The sequence below is a fragment of the Callithrix jacchus genome, chromosome 22 (assembly GCF_049354715.1).
Source record: "Callithrix jacchus isolate 240 chromosome 22, calJac240_pri, whole genome shotgun sequence".
Classification (NCBI taxonomy): Eukaryota; Metazoa; Chordata; class Mammalia; order Primates; family Cebidae; genus Callithrix; species Callithrix jacchus.
This window is the reverse complement of record NC_133523.1, coordinates 50,843,103-50,859,261: the sequence shown is the minus strand read 5'-3', so window position 1 is coordinate 50,859,261 and position 16,159 is coordinate 50,843,103. Positions and strand designations below refer to the sequence as shown.

At 45.3% G+C, this 16,159-nt stretch overlaps 1 protein-coding gene across 14 annotated transcripts in view; it reads left to right on the top strand.

The window, feature by feature from the left end:
- Window positions 1-15,777, top strand: part of ZNF329 (zinc finger protein 329) — a 28,105-nt gene extending 12,328 nt beyond the window's left edge. For 5 of the 14 annotated variants that reach the window (XM_054249904.2, XM_078361031.1, XM_078361030.1 and 2 more), the window contains 3 exons: window positions 441-582; window positions 8,036-8,148; window positions 12,411-15,777. In XM_054249904.2, coding sequence (XP_054105879.1) covers window positions 12,419-14,044 — 1,626 coding nt within the window. In that variant the 5' untranslated portion in view covers window positions 441-582; window positions 8,036-8,148; window positions 12,411-12,418 and the 3' untranslated portion in view covers window positions 14,045-15,777. Of the gene's footprint in view, window positions 1-440; window positions 583-8,035; window positions 8,149-12,410 lie in introns of those variants that run through there. The other 9 variants (XM_035284684.3, XM_054249905.2, XM_078361025.1 and 6 more) reach the window with 4 other exon arrangements.
- The last annotated feature ends 382 nt before the right edge of the window (window positions 15,778-16,159 follow it).

Sequence of the window (16,159 nt, the reverse complement as noted above, 5' to 3'; positions counted from 1 at the left end):
TCAGCCTCCTGAGTAGTTGGGATTATAGGCATGTGCCACCATACTCAGCTAATTTTGTATTTTTAGTAGAGACGGGGTTTCACCATGTTGACCAAGATGGTCTCGATCTCTTGACCTCATGATCCACCCACCTCGGCCTCCTAAACTGCTGGGATTACAGGCTTGAGCCACCACGCCCGGGCCCGGCTCTTGCTATTTAAATCTATTTCAACAAAGGACATCTCTATTATAGATGAAATGGACATTCCTTTTGTTCCTTAAGGCAAGTTAGCCTCCCTACCCCGACAGATATAATCACAGCCTTGGTTGGTGTCTTGCCAAGGTATCGATATATTTTTACTTCTAAGAGAGTATTTTGTGTGTCTGAAAAATTTCCATAAATGATATCACGCTGTCTATGTCTGATTTATCTCATCTTTTCTTTTTTTTTAAATTTTCAGATACAGTCTTGCTCTGTGGCCTAGTCTGGAATGTAGTGGCGTGATCTCAGTTCACTGCAACCTCCGCCTCCTGGGTTCAAGCAATTCTCGTTCCTCAGCCTCCTGAGTAGCTGGGATTACAGATGTGGACCACCATGCCCAGGTAATTTTCGTATATTTATTGGAGATGGGGTTTTGCCCTGTTGGCCAGGCTGGTCTCAAACTCCTGGCTTCATGTGATCAACCTGCCTTAGCCTCCCAAAGTGCTGGGATTACAGGCGTGAGCCACTGTGTGTCTGACCTATTTTAGTTCTTTTAACTGTACATGTGCATCCTCCCTTCACAAACCTGTAGGGAGATGCTTTCAAGTCTCTCTTGTTTTCTTTTTCTTTTTTTTTTTTTAAAAAAAGATGGAGTCTTGCTTTGTTGCCAAGGCTAGCGTGCAGTGGTACAGTCTCCATTCATTGCAACTTCTACCTCCCGGGTTCAAGTGATTCTCCTGTCTCAGCCTCCCAAGTGGCTGGGACTACAGGCACGCACCACCACGCCGACTCATTTTTGTATTTTTATAGAGATGGGGTTTCACTTTGGTCAGGCTGGTCTCGATCTCCTGACCTCAGGTGATCCATTCCGTCTCATCCTCCCAAAGTGCTGGGATTACATTTGTGAGCCACCATGGCTGGCCTGTGATGTGATTTTTATTAACACTTTCCTTCTACCTCCCATTGGTTTAGTCCATAGTTCTTTCCTGTAAGTTATAAATTGAAGAGGGAGGTCAGTAGTCTATAGTCTTCTTTTTTTTTTTAAGTCAATTATAATAAAGCTAATGGTGAGCCCTAAAAGTACAAATACATAAAAAGGCCCATATTTTACATGTTTAAATGGTTTTTTATTTTCTGTAATTACGAGGTGTTGAAGGCGGGACTTACTCCTGAATCTTCTTTCTAGCGGTGGAATAAGGTACATATTGTTCTGGAGTGTCTCCCACTTTGAGTTTGTGGTTTGTCCACTGAGTTTACAAATAGTAGGTTGTTTATTGTTGGAAGATCGTCAGTCATACAGTGAAGCCAATAAGACCATTCTGGGGACGCCATGCTTGATCCCAGAATGTGTTCTTGCCATTCATTTCAATGGTATATACAACCCATCAGTGATGACTAAAAGAAAATCTGTAGGCAGCCTTGGACACCAACATGGCTGTTGACTTCCTGCCATCTGCCATGTCAGGACCCACAGGAACTTCATCTTGAATCCTTTTTTTTTCCTTTCTTTTTCTTTTTTTTGGAGACAGAGTCTCACTCTGTCACCCAGGCTGGATTACAGTGATGTGATCATGACTTACTGAAGCCTTCAACTACTGAACTTCTGAGCTCAAGTGATATTCCTGCCTCAGTTTCCCAAGTACCTGAGACTAAAGGCGCATGATACCACCACATCCAGCTAACTTTTTTTTTTTTTCTTTTCCCCCCTTTGTAGAGACAGTCTTACTATGATAATCAGGCTGATTTTGAACTCCTGGCCTTAAGTGATCTTCCTGCCTTGGCCTCTCAAAGTACTGGGAATACAGGTGTGAGCCAACATGCCTGATCTAGTTTTCTTTTTAAAATATAGCCATTAAAGACCAGGATTTTCAGTCTAGGAACTGCATTCTCATTTGCCACAGGTTCTGAAATATGCTGTTTTCATCACTGTGTAGTTCTAGGTGTTTGTTTGTTTGTTTGTTCATTTATTTTTTGAGATGGAGTCTCACTCTGTTGCCAGGCTGGAGTCAGTGGTGGGATCTCAGTTCACTCCAGCCTCTGCATTTCGGGTTCAAGCGATTCTCTTACCTCAGCCTCCCAAGTAGCTGGACTACAGGCATGCGCCACCATGCCTGGCTAATTTTTGTATTTTTAGTAGAGATGGGATTTCACCATATCGGGCAGCCTGGTCTCGAACTCCTGACCTCGTGATCCGCCTGCCTCCGCCTCCAAAAGTGCTGGGATTATAAGCAGGAGCCACCGCACCAGGACTGTTCTAGGTGTTTTCTAATTTCTGTCAAGTTTTCTCTTTGATCTGTCAATTACTGAGAAACAAGTTTTCATTTTTCCAAATAAATAGGGTTTGCTTTACTCATGGTTTTCTTGTATTTGGTTTTCTTTCTGTTAGGGCTATTAACTTGCCACCTTGTAGTCAAGAGGCTGCGATCCGGGCTCTGTTGAACTAGTCAAGAGGCTGTGGTCTGGGCTCTGTTGAGCTTGTCAAGAGGCTGCGATCCGGGCTCTGTTGAGCTTGTCAAGAGGCTGCGGTCTGGGCTCTGTTGAACTTGTCAAGAGGCTGCGGTCCGGGCTCTGTTGAACTAGTCAAGAGGCTGCGGTCTGGGCTCTGTTGAACTAGTCAAGAGGCTGTGGTCTGGGCTCTGTTGAACTAGTCAAGAGGCTGCGGTCCTGGCTCTGTTGAACTAGTCAAGAGGCTGCGGTCTGGGCTCTGTTGAGCTTGTCAAGAGGCTGTGGTCCGGGCTCTGTTGAGCTTGTCAAGAGGCTGCGGTCTGGGCTCTGTTGAACTAGTCAAGAGGCTGCGGTCTGGGCTCTGTTGAGCTTGTCAAGAGGCTGCGGTCTGGGCTCTGTTGAACTTGTCAAGAGGCTGCGGTCCTGGCTCTGTTGAGCTTGTCAAGAGGCTGTGGTCCGGGCTCTGTTGAACTAGTCAAGAGGCTGCGGTCCGGGCTCTGTTGAGCTTGTCAAGAGGCTGCGGTCCGGGCTCTGTTGAGCTTGTCAAGAGGCTGCGGTCCGGGCTCTGTTGAGCTTGTCAAGAGGCTGCGGTCTGGGCTCTGTTGAACTAGTCAAGAGGCTGCGGTCCGGGCTCTGTTGAGCTTGTCAAGAGGCTGTGGTCCGGGCTCTGTTGAGCTTGTCAAGAGGCTGCGGTCTGGGCTCGGTTGAGCTTGTCAAGAGGCTGTGGTCCGGGCTCTGTTGAGCTTGTCAAGAGGCTGCAGTCTGGGCTCTGTTGAACTAGTCAAGAGGCTGCGGTCTGGGCTCTGTTGAACTAGTCAAGAGGCTGCGGTCCGGGCTCTGTTGAACTAGTCAAGAGGCTGCGGTCCTGGCTCTGTTGAACTAGTCAAGAGGCTGCGGTCTGGGCTCTGTTGAGCTTGTCAAGAGGCTGCGGTCTGGGCTCTGTTGAACTAGTCAAGAGGCTGCGGTCCGGGCTCTGTTGAGCTTGTCAAGAGGCTGCGGTCTGGGCTCTGTTGAACTAGTCAAGAGGCTGTGGTCCGGGCTCTGTTGAACTAGTCAAGAGGCTGCGGTCCGGGCTCTGTTGAGCTTGTCAAGAGGCTGCGGTCTGGGCTCTGTTGAACTAGTCAAGAGGCTGCGGTCCTGGCTCTGTTGAACTAGTCAAGAGGCTGCGGTCTGGGCTCTGTTGAGCTTGTCAAGAGGCTGCGGTCTGGGCTCTGTTGAACTAGTCAAGAGGCTGCGGTCCTGGCTCTGTTGAGCTTGTCAAGAGGCTGTGGTCCGGGCTCTGTTGAACTTGTCAAGAGGCTGCGGTCCGGGCTCTGTTGAACTAGTCAAGAGGCTGTGGTCTGGGCTCTGTTGAGCTTGTCAAGAGGCTGCGGTCCGGGCTCTGTTGAACTAGTCAAGAGGCTGCGGTCCGGGCTCTGTTGAACTAGTCAAGAGGCTGCGGTCTGGGCTCTGTTGAACTAGTCAAGAGGCTGCGGTCTGGGCTCTGTTGAACTAGTCAAGAGGCTGCGGTCTGGGCTCTGTTGAACTAGTCAAGAGGCTGCGGTCCTGGCTCTGTTGAGCTTGTCAAGAGGCTGTGGTCCGGGCTCTGTTGAGCTTGTCAAGAGGCTGCGGTCTGGGCTCTGTTGAACTAGTCAAGAGGCTGTGGTCTGGGCTCTGTTGAGCTTGTCAAGAGGCTGCGGTCCGGGCTCTGTTGAACTAGTCAAGAGGCTGCGGTCTGGGCTCTGTTGAACTAGTCAAGAGGCTGCGGTCTGGGCTCTGTTGAACTAGTCAAGAGGCTGTGGTCCGGGCTCTGTTGAACTAGTCAAGAGGCTGTGGTCCGGGCTCTGTTGAGCTTGTCAAGAGGCTGTGGTCCTGGCTCTGTTGAGCTTCTCAAGAGGCTGTGGTCCGGGCTCTGTTGAGCTTGTCAAGAGGCTGTGGTCTGGGCTTTGTTGAACTTTTTCTTTGTCCTGGTCACTGTTAGCAAATGTTCCACTTGTGCTTAGAAAGCATTTTATTGTAATTGGTCCATAGATTTTCATCCAGCTGTGTGATCAGGTTGGCTAATTGCATTCTGTCCTGTATAACTCTTTTCAGTTTTTCTGAATTTTCATTTTTTGTGTCTATGTTTGTGTGACTTGAGTGCAGTGGCGGCATCTCGGCTCACTGCAACCTCCGCCTTCTTGGTTCAAGAGATTCTCCTGTCTCAGCCTCCCAAGTAGCTGGGATTACAGGTGTGTGCCACTGTACCCAGCTAACTTTTGTATTTTTAGTAGAGACAGAGTTTCACCATGTTGGCCAGGCTAGTCTCAAACTCCTGATCTCAGGTGATTCACCTGCCTCAGCCTCCCAAAGTACTGGGATTACAGGCATGAGCCACCGTGCCCAGTCTGAATTTTCATTTCTAAAAGAGGTTCATTAAAACTTCCCACTGACTGGCACAGTGACTCATGCCTGTAATCCCAGCATTTTGAGAGGCTGAGGTGGGTGGATCACCTGAGATCAGGAACTCAAGACTAGCCTGACCAACATGCTGAAACCCCATCTCTACTGAAAATACAAAAAAATAAAAATAAATAAAAAATTAAGCCACGGTGGCAGGTGCCAGTAATCCCAGCTACTTAGGAGACCAAGGCAGAAGAATTGCTTGAACCCAGAAGGCAGAGGTTGCTGTGAGTCAAGATTGCACCATTGTACTCCAGCCTGGGCGACAAGAGCAGAAAATTCAGTCTCAAAAAAAAAAAAAACAACTCCCACTGGCTGGGTGCAGTGGCTCACACCTGTAATCTCAGTGCTTTGGGAGGCCGAGGTGGGCAGATCACCTGAGCTCAGGAGTTTGAGAATGGCCCAGCCAACATGATGAAACCTCGTCTCTACTAAAATTACAAAAATTAGCCAGGTGTGTTGGTGGGTGCCTGTAATCCCAGCTACTCATGAGGCTGAGGCAGAAGAATCACTTGAACCCGGGAGATGGAAGTTACAATGAGCGGAGATCACACCACTGCATTACAGCCTGGGAGACAAGAGTGAGATTCTGTCACATACACATACAAAAATTAAATAAACAAACAAACAAAAATAAAACCTCACATTATGGCTGGTTGCAGGGGCATATGCCTGTAGTCCCAGCTACTCATGAAGCTGAAGAAGGAAGATGACTTGTGGTCTGGAATTTGAGGCCAGCCTGGGCAACATATTGATACCCCGTCACAAAAATTCAATAATTACATTAAAACCTTTATAAAAATTTAAGTATGATCTGAGCTGTTTGATCAGGAAAGGAAAACTCAAAAAACAGATAATCAAAATTTCCCACTCTGTTAGATTTGCCGATTTCTTCTAAGAAACCTGGCTGGCTTTGCTCTGTGTTTTGAGGCATACTGTCACTGTTACATTGCCCTTATCCTTATTTGAAATTTTTCTTTGGTTTATAAAGAGCCACAAACGATTTTGGTTGGCATTCTGTCCCATCCTTTTGCTTTTGGCTTTTATGTCCTTTTGCTTTAAGGATATCTATTACAAACACGTTTTTTGATACAGTCTGAGACAGTCTTTATCATTTATAGTTATTGTAATTGGTGGTACCTTACCTTACACTTTCTATTTAGCCTGTCCTTTTTGTGCTGTTTTTCCCCTTTATGAGCTTTCTGGATTGGTCGGTTTTTGGTGGTTTAATTGTGAGCTGTCTCTACCAGGTTTTTCAGTGTTTCCCAGCACTATGGATCCTTTTGTGTTGTGGCTAGCCATCCTGTGCACTGCAGGCTATTAGCAGCGTCCCCGGCCCCTAGGAACGTCTGCCCTCTACCCAGACTGACAACCAAAGTCATCTCCAGACATTGCCAAGTATTTTCTGAAAGTAGAAACATCTCTGGTTAAAAACCACTGCTTTGTGGGCTTGGAAGTTTTATACATTTATTCTTTTATTTCTGACTTGAGCAAGTCTAACATGAATCATGAAAAACCTGAGAACGTCACAACATTTGATTTTGTTGCCTCATTCCCACGTCATTGGCCACTGTTGTCCACTATATGAGTCCATCCCATGAATTCCAAGTCGTTGTCATTTCTGCATTTCTTTTTCTTTTTCTTTTTTTTTTGAGACAGAGTTTCGCTCTTGTTACCCAGGCTGGAGTGCAATGGCGCGATCTCGGCTCACCGCAACCTCTGCCTCCTGGGTTCAGGCAGTTCCCTGCTTCAGCCTCCTGAGTAGCTGGGATTACAAGCACGCACCATCATGCCCAGCTAATTTTTTGTATTTTTAGTAGAAACAGGGTTTCACCATGTTGACCAGGATGGTATCGATCTCTTGACCTCGTGATCCACCCGCCTCGACCTCACAAAGTGCTGGGATTACAGGTGTGAGCCACCGCGCCTGGCCCATTTCTGCATTTCATATGGTCAACATTGGATTAGATCAATTTCCCCCTGCCCTTTTTTTTTTTTTTTTTAAGAGATGGCATCTCACTATGTTGCCCAGACTAATCTCAAAAGCCTGGGCTCAGGTGATCCTCCCACCTTGACTTCCCAAAGTACTGGGATTATAGGTGTGAGTCACCACACCCAGCCAACATTCATCATAGTCATAAATTCCTATTTTTCCTTGTTGGTTTTTTTCCTGAAGAACAACCTTTTCTAAATCTTACTGCTAGTATCCTTGAAAATGAACTCTGCTTTTGCTTTTCTGATTTATTTTTTCTTTTTGAGACAGAATCTCATTCTGTCATCAAGGCTGGAGTGAACCATAGCACACTGCATCCTCAACCCCCAGAGCTCAAGCGATTCTCCTACCTCAGCCTCCCAAGTAGCTGAGATTAACAGGCACATGCCACCACACCCTGCTAATATTTGTATTTTTTGTAGAGATGGGGTTTCGTCATGTTGTCCAGGCTGGTCTCAAACCCTTGAACTCAGGTGATCCATTTGCCTCAGCCTTCCACAATGCTGGGATTACAGGCGTCAGCCACTGCGCCCAAGCCTGAATTTATGTTTTCACGGCTGCCACTAGGTCACCCTGCCAAGCACACTGACCACTTTACAAGCCCTCTTACCACATGACGTCCCAAAGCTTTATATTATCTTACTTCATTTTATTTGTACTCATATGAAATGTGCATGTTTTGTGTTCTTACAGTCACAGTGGGAATTGCCTGAGTGATAGAATGAGAAAAATCTTGATGTTTTCAGGACATTTCCGTTTTCCCTTCATGAGACGCACCTTTGATTACTCTGCTCATTTTTCTCTTTCTCTCTTGTGCTGTTCTGTAAGAATCCTCTGTAGCTCTTGGCCAGTAATCCTTTGTCTCTTTCATGCCTTATTTTCTCTCCATTTGCCACTTGCTTTTGTCCCTTATTGTGTCTTTTATTGGATAGAAAATTTGAATGTCGATATCAGACTTGTTAATCCTTGTGTGTTTTTTATTTTTTGTTTTGCAGACACGATCTCTTTTGCAGTTGGCACAATTACAGCTCCCTGCAGTCTCAGTCTCCCAGAGTGCTGGGATTGCAGGCGTGACCCCCCTGCAGTGCTTCACGGTATGGTTTTTTGGGTAAGCTTTGTTTATCAAAGTCTGCCATACCCATGAAGGCATACCACATAGTTTACACTTTGACCTTTTGTTGTGGCCTGTATCCATCCAAAATTTGAATACACATATATACATGGATATATATTTAAATTGCCTAGACTATACACATATACGTATGTACGTATTCTGAGGCAAGGGTCTATTTTCATTTTACTTTAAAAAATACTGGGAGGCCGAGGCGGGTGGATCAAGAGATCAAGACCATCCTGGTCAACGTGGTGAAACCCCATCTCTACTAAAAATACAAAAAATTAGCTGGGCATGGTGGCGCGTGCCTGTAGTCCCAGCTACTCAGGAGGCTGAGGCAGGAGAATTGCCTGAACCCAGGAGGCGGAGGTTGCGGTGAGCCGAGATCGCGCCATTGCACTCCAGCCTGGGTAACCAGAGTGAAACTCTGTCTCAAAAAAAATAATAATACTAGGCCGCATACAGTGGCTCACGCCTGTAATCTCATCACTTTGGGAGGCCGAGGCGGGCAGATCACGAGGTCAGAAGATCAGAACCATCCTAGCCAACATGATGAAACCCCATCTCTTCAAAAATACAAAAAAATTAGCTGGGCATGGTGGTGCACACCTGTAGTTCCAGCTACTCAAGAGGCGGAGGCAGGAGAATTGCTTGAACCCAGGAAATGGAGATTGCAGTGAGCTGAGATCACACCACTGCACTACAGCCTGGGCGACAGTGCGAGACTCCGTCTCCAAAAAAAAAAAAACAAGGCGGCTCGGCACAATGGCTCATGCCTGTATTTGCAGCATTTTGGGAGGCTGAGGTGGAATAATTGCTCGAGTTTGTGAGGTTGAGGCTTCAGTGAGCCAAGGTCACACCACTGCACTTTAGCCTGGATGACAGAGCAAGATCCTGTCTCACTGAAGGAATGAAGAATGAATGAATGGACAACTAGTTGTCTTAATATTGTGAGTGGACAAGGATGGTGATGGGAAGATTGATATGGACGAAGACACATTCAGCATTTACAGAATGCCCTTCATTCCCTAGCCTTGGAGACTGCCTCAGACATGATCCAGTTTTCATAAAAACCCTGCAGGGCAGTCATACAGTTTTTGTTTTGTTTGCTTTGGTTTTGTTTTTTTTTGAGATGGAGTCTCACTGTCTCCCACGGTGGAGTGCAGTAGTGTGATCTCGGCTCACTACAACCTCCACTTACCGGGTACAAGGAATTCTCCTGCCTTAGCCTTCTGAGTATCTGGGACTACAGGCATGTGCCACTACGCCCAACTAATTTTTTTGTATTTTTAGTAGAGACGTGGTTTCACTGTGTTGGTCAAGCTGGTCTCAAACTCCTGACCTCAAATGATCCACGTGCCTCAGCCTCCCAAAGTGCTGGGATTACAGGCGTGAGCCACTGCACCCAGCAAGGTTATTGCCTGTTCTAAGACTTAGATCCAGAACTTTTAGGTCACCAGGCCTATGCTTTGTCCTGTCCATGAGTGCAGAACTTTGACCACAGAGCTGGGTAAGAATTGCTCCTTCCGTGCTGTTATCAGCTCATTGTAAAGTCAAAGCTGTGGAAATGTGTACTGATGGGCAGTGCGTGATGGGGACAACAAGGCAGTGTCTGTGACATAATTCTAGGGTGAGCGGGGATGCTTGCGCTCTGGTCTTGCACATCTCAAACTAATCCTTTTGGTGATTATTTATCCCCGGGACCATTCCTTCTGCCTGCTGTCTAGGAAAATGAAAATGCTACATGGGTCTTTTTTTTTTTTTTTTTTTTATTGGGGGGGGAGGAAGGCAGGAAGGAAGGGAAGAAGGACGGTAGGGAGGAAGGAAGGGATGAAGGAAGGAAGGAAGGGAGGAAGCGGGGAGGGAGGGAGGGAGGGAGGGAAGGGAAGAAAGGAAATCAAGCAATGAAAGAGACATTGCCGACCTGGATCTAGAGGTTTACAAGTTGATTTCTTTTTTTTTGAGAGAAGGAAAGAAAAAAAAATAAGTAAAGGAGAGGAAGAAAGAGGAAGAGAAAGAGGGAGAGTAAATGGAAATATTGCTTTATTTTGAAAAAAATTGGGTATTAATAATGGCCAATCAATGTTTCATTTAAACTAATGGGTAGGTGTGATGTGGTATTGACAAGAATGTATATTTTGTGTATTTGAAGTGGAGAGCTCTATAAATATTTATTAAGTTTACTTGTTCTGGATCTGAGTTCGAGTCCTTGATATCCTTATTAATTTTCTGTCTCATTGAATCTAAGTCTCCTATCTGGGTGTTAGGATCGTTAGCTCTTATTATTGCATTGATCCTTTTACCACTATATCTTTGTTGCTTTAAAATCTATTTTATCCGATACGAGAATTGCAACTCCTGCTTTTTATTTATTTATTATTTATTTTTGCTCTCCATTTGGTTGGTAAATCTTTCTCCATCCCTTTGTTTTGAGTCTTTGTGTATCCTTGCATGTGAAACAGGTCTGGATGTAACATGCCGTTGGGTTTTGGCTGTGTCTTTTGATTGGGAATTCAGTCAATTTAAATTTAGGGTTACTGCCATTTGATGTTGACTGGCTGTTTTATCCATTTGTTGGTGTAAATTCTTCTTTATGTTGGTGCTCTTTACTTTTTGGTATATTTTTAGAAAGGCTAATACTGGTTGTTTCTTTCTGTGTGTAATGCTTCTTTCAGAAGCTCTTGTAAACCAGGCCTGGTGGTAATAAAATCTCTGAGTTCTTGCTTGTTCATAAAAGATTTTATTTTTCCTTCAGTTGTGAAGCTTAGTTTGGCTGGATATGAAATTCTGGGCTGAAGGTTCTGTTCTTTGAGGATGTTGAATATTGGCCCCCACTCTCTTCTGGCCTGTAGAGTTTCTGCCGAGAGATCTGCTGTAAGTCTGATAGGCTTGCCTTTGTGGGTTATCCGACCTTTCTCTCTGGCTGCCCTTAGTATCCTCTCCTTCGTTTCAACCCTGGTGAATCTAACGATTATATGCCTTGGGGTTGGTCTTCTTGAGGAATATCTTTGTGGTGTTCTCTGTATTACCTGGGGTTGAATGTTGACCTGCTTTGCTAGTTTAGGAAAATTTTCCTGAATAATATCCTGAAGGGTATTTTCCAGCTTGGATTCATTCTCTCCGTTGCATTCAGGTACACCTATCAAACGTAAATTTGGTCTTTTCACATAGTCCCACATTTCTTGGAGACTTTGCTCATTCCTTTTTATCCTTTTTTCTCTAATCTTTTCTTCACGTTTTATTTCATTAAGTTGGACTTTGACCTCTGATATCCCTTCTTCTGCTTGAACAATTCGAGTGTTTAAACCTGTGCATACTTCTCAGAGTTCCTGTATTGTATTCTTCAGTTCCATTAATTCACTCATACTCCTCTCTAAGTTGTCTATTCTCAATAGGATTTCATCAAGCCTTTTGTCAAAGTTCCTAGTTTCTTTACATTGGGCTACAACATGGTCTTTTAACTCACCGAAGTTTGTTATTATCCATTCCTTGAAGAGTGATTCTGTCATCAGGAGGCGCTCGTTCTCCATCAAGCCTTGTTCCTTTGTTGATGTGGAACTGTGATCATCTTTAGAGGGAGAGGCATTCTGACTTTGAGTATTCTCAGCTTTTTTACGCTGGTTTCTTCCCGTCATTGTAAATTTATCCTCCTGTCTCTTTGAAATTACCAACTTTCAGATTAGGTCTCTTGAGTGGACGTCCAGGTTGTTAGTTCCCAGGGCCAGAGCAGCGGCGTTAAAACTGATGGTGCTTTTCCGCCCAGGATTCTCCTGTCGGGCTTCCTTCTTGTGTCCGTAGTAGGCGACTCTGCCTTCCCGGGGCTCCAAACCTCGGTCAGAAGGGGAAGCAGTCCCGTTTACTCTGCTCCGAGAGCTGCCGCGCCGAGGTGCCGGCGGAACCGCTGCGCCGACCACGAGAGTCGCGCTGGCGACCCGTGTGTTTCCTCCACTGGGGGATCTTCTGCTCCGTGAGTGACCAGACTTTGTCTGAAAGTGTGGCGTCCTCTAGTTCTCCGCGCCTTCCCTGAGAGCTGCAATCCCGGGATGTTAGCGATCGGCCATTACATGGGTCTTTTAAAATCTGTTTTTGGTTCTATTTCTTGGCTGTCATTTTTCCTCTTCCTTATGTAAATTTGAATTTAAAAAAGAAAGCAAGTAAAAAAATACACATCTTCACACCTAGCCCATCATCATTGTCTGTTTCTCTTATTGATTTAACTTTATTTACCTAAGTCTGCGTTTTTCCTCTCTTTGCAGTTTGGGATATGAGATTGAAAATGACAACTTGGAATATTTCTGAAAGAGAAATACCCTGTGGTATAGAAATGGAAGGATTCACAAAGGAAGCTCCCTGTTTGTCCATTTTAAGTGGTGGTTGGGACTGTGAGAACCAGGAGGGACACTTGAGGCAATCGGCTTTAACTCTGCAGAAATCAGGGCCTCAGGAAGCAATTTGTGAATATCCTAGTTTTGCGGAACATTTGATTGCAAGCTCAGACCTTCCACCATCTCAGAGAGTTCTTGCAACAAATGGTTTCCATGCACATGACTCAAATGTTAGTGGTCTGGATTGTGACTCTGCCTTACACAGCTGTCCCAAAAGTTATGCAGCTAAGAGAACTGGCAACAGCGATGCCTGTGGAAAAGCCTTCAACCATTCCATGGAAGTTATTCATGGAAGAAATCCAGTGAGAGAGAAACCCTACAAATACCCTGAAAGAGTTAAGTCTTTTAGTCATTTTACCGCTCTTAGTCATCAAAAAATAATGAAAAGAGGCAAGAAACTCTATGAAGGTAAGGATTTTGAGGACATCTTTACCCTGAGCTCATCACATAATGAAAACCAGAGGAATCTCCCTGGAGAGAAACAATATAAATGTACTGAATGTGGCAAATGCTTCAAACGGAACTCTTCTCTTGTTTTGCATCACCGAACTCATACCGGAGAGAAGCCTTACACTTGCAATGAGTGTGGAAAGTCCTTCTCCAAGAACTACAACCTGATTGTACATCAAAGGATCCACACAGGAGAAAAGCCCTATAAATGCAGTAAATGTGGGAAAGCTTTCAGTGATGGGTCAGCTCTGACACAGCACCAGAGAATTCACACAGGTGAGAAACCTTATGAATGCCTAGAATGTGGAAAAACCTTCAACCGAAATTCATCCCTAATTTTGCACCAAAGAACTCATACAGGGGAAAAACCGTATAGATGTAACGAGTGTGGGAAACCCTTCACTGACATCTCCCACCTAACAGTGCATCTCCGAATCCACACCGGTGAGAAGCCCTACGAGTGTAGCAAATGTGGAAAGGCTTTCCGGGACGGCTCGTACCTCACCCAGCATGAAAGGACTCACACTGGAGAAAAGCCCTTTGAGTGTGCAGAGTGTGGGAAATCCTTCAACAGAAACTCTCATCTCATTGTGCATCAAAAGATCCATTCTGGGGAGAAGCCCTATGAATGCAAAGAATGTGGGAAGACTTTCATTGAGAGTGCGTACCTGATCAGGCACCAGAGGATTCATACTGGCGAGAAGCCCTATGGCTGCAACCAGTGTCAGAAACTTTTCAGGAACATTGCTGGCCTCATCAGGCACCAGAGGACTCATACTGGTGAGAAGCCTTATGAGTGTAATCAATGTGGCAAAGCCTTCAGGGACAGCTCCTGTCTGACCAAGCACCAGAGAATTCACACTAAGGAGACCCCGTATCAGTGTCCAGAATGTGGGAAGTCCTTCAAGCAGAACTCTCACCTGGCAGTACATCAGAGACTGCATAGCAGAGAGGGTCCCAGCCAGTGTCCTCAGTGTGGAAAAACGTTCCAAAAGAGCTCCTCCCTTGTCCGACATCAACGAGCACACCTGGGAGAGCAACCCATGGAAACATAATGATTGGGGGCCACATGATTCTTCTAGTTTGTTCTCACACCTGTGTTTAGGAGGCGTGTCTTAGATCTGACTCCTCTCTGGTCAGTAGAAAAGAATCCTTTAAGCTATTCAGTGAATTGATGAATGTGAGACATTGCTGAGCCACAGTGTTAAGTCTGCTCACTGGGGAACTTGGGAGACAACTTAGGATGATAGTAAATGCAGAATAGTTATTGTACCAGAGATGACAACACATACACCGGAATGAAACGTGCAAACCATGAACGTGACACTAACCTGGGATATTCACTCACCTCCACATCAAAATGCTTAGCTAGAGAGAGCCTGTGAATGCACTCAGAATGTGATTGATATGAGGAGCCCCATAGTAGGGAGTTTCCACCTTATGGTACATAAGCAGACTCTCAACGAATCAATTTTTTTTTTTTTTGAGATGGAGTCTTGAGCTGTTGCCCAGGCTGTAGTGTAGTGGGGCAATCTCCACTCACTGCAACCTCCCCTCCCGGTTTCAAGCAGTTCTCCTGTCTCAGCCTCCTGAGTAGCTAAGATTACAGGTATGTGCCACCACGCCCAGCTAAGTTTTTGTATTTTTAGTAGAGATGGAGTTTCACTATGTTGACCAGGCTGGTCTTGAACTCCTGACCTTATGATCTGCCTGCCTTGGCCTCCCAAAGTGCTGGGATTACAGGTGTGAGCCACCGCGCCTGGCCTAATTCAACTGTTTGTTTGTTTTTTTTTTTTTTTGAAATGGAGTCTTGCTCTGTTGCCAGGGTGGAGTGTGATGGTGTGATCTTGGCTCACTGAAGCCTCCACCTCCCAGATTCAAGCAACTGAGTCAAGCTTTTTAAATGTAATCAGGAAGAGAGGCTTTTGGCAGTGTCTCTTACAGTGTTCTCTGTATCAACAATGGTGTACAATTAGAGTCCACACAGTGCTGCACTGCACACCACCACAGAATGTTTCAAGTTTTGCTGTTTCAATATATTTCTGCGTTATACTCCACAAGAATGCTGAGAACTTGTTGCAGGAGGGTATCTAGATGAATAAATTACCTGTGAATGAACAGTGAAGTCGTTCCTCCTGTGACTGAAACAAGCAGGCCGGGTTTGGTGGCTCATGACTGTATCCCAGCATTTTGGGAGGCTGAGGCAGCTGGATCATGAGGTCAGGAGTTCAAGACCAGCCTTGCCAAAGTGGTGAAACCCCATCTCTACAAAAAATACAAAAAATTTGCCAGACATGGTGGCATGTGCCTGTAATCCCAGCTACTCAGGAGGCTGAGCGGGAGAATTGCTTGAACCTGGGAGGTGGAGGTTGCAGTGAGCCGAGATCCCGCCACTGCACTCCAGCCTGGGCGATAGATAGACTGAAACTCCATCCAAAAAGAAAAAAAAAAAACAAAAGACTGAAACAAGCTTGTGCGAAGATGGAAAGGGCTGCTTCCAAGAGATGTAGTTTGTTGCTTCAGTTGTTGAAACAAAAATACTGAGTTGTTATGTTATCACCCCACCACTACCACCGTGGTGGTTCATTTAAGATGCTTCCAATTCAGCCACTGTGAACCATTGTAAAGGTTTTATTGCCATGTTGAAAATGTTTATAATATGGCAAAAAGGGGCATAGAATAGAAGATTTACTATTATTACAGCCATATACAAGATATATGCACACATGGATGTAGACTGAAAGGGCATGATGGAAAAATAAAATGTGGTTTTCTTCGGGGACCGGAATTTTGTATGGTATTTTTTCTCTTTTACAAATACTTGTTAGCATGATGATTTGGTAATGAATTGAAAAGTGAAGCCATAAAGAGGTTAATATGGGGTTTCTCTGGACCTCCTTTAGTCTTAGGGACTGAAGCAGGCACCAGGGAAGCTGTAAGTGTGGATGGAGGGGCACTGGGAAGTTCCACACTTTCTCTGTGGATGTAAGTGTGGCTTACATCCTGTTCACAACAGTGGCTTCTCTGGAAACAGCATCCCAAAGCCCAGGGCATGAGAATAACTTCCTTCTCTGGGACTTGGGTTATAACGGGGTGTCAGTGTGGAGGACAGAGTGGGTCCCAGAGAATGGGGAACAGGAAGCCACAGAAAAATTTGGGATGACTTTGGA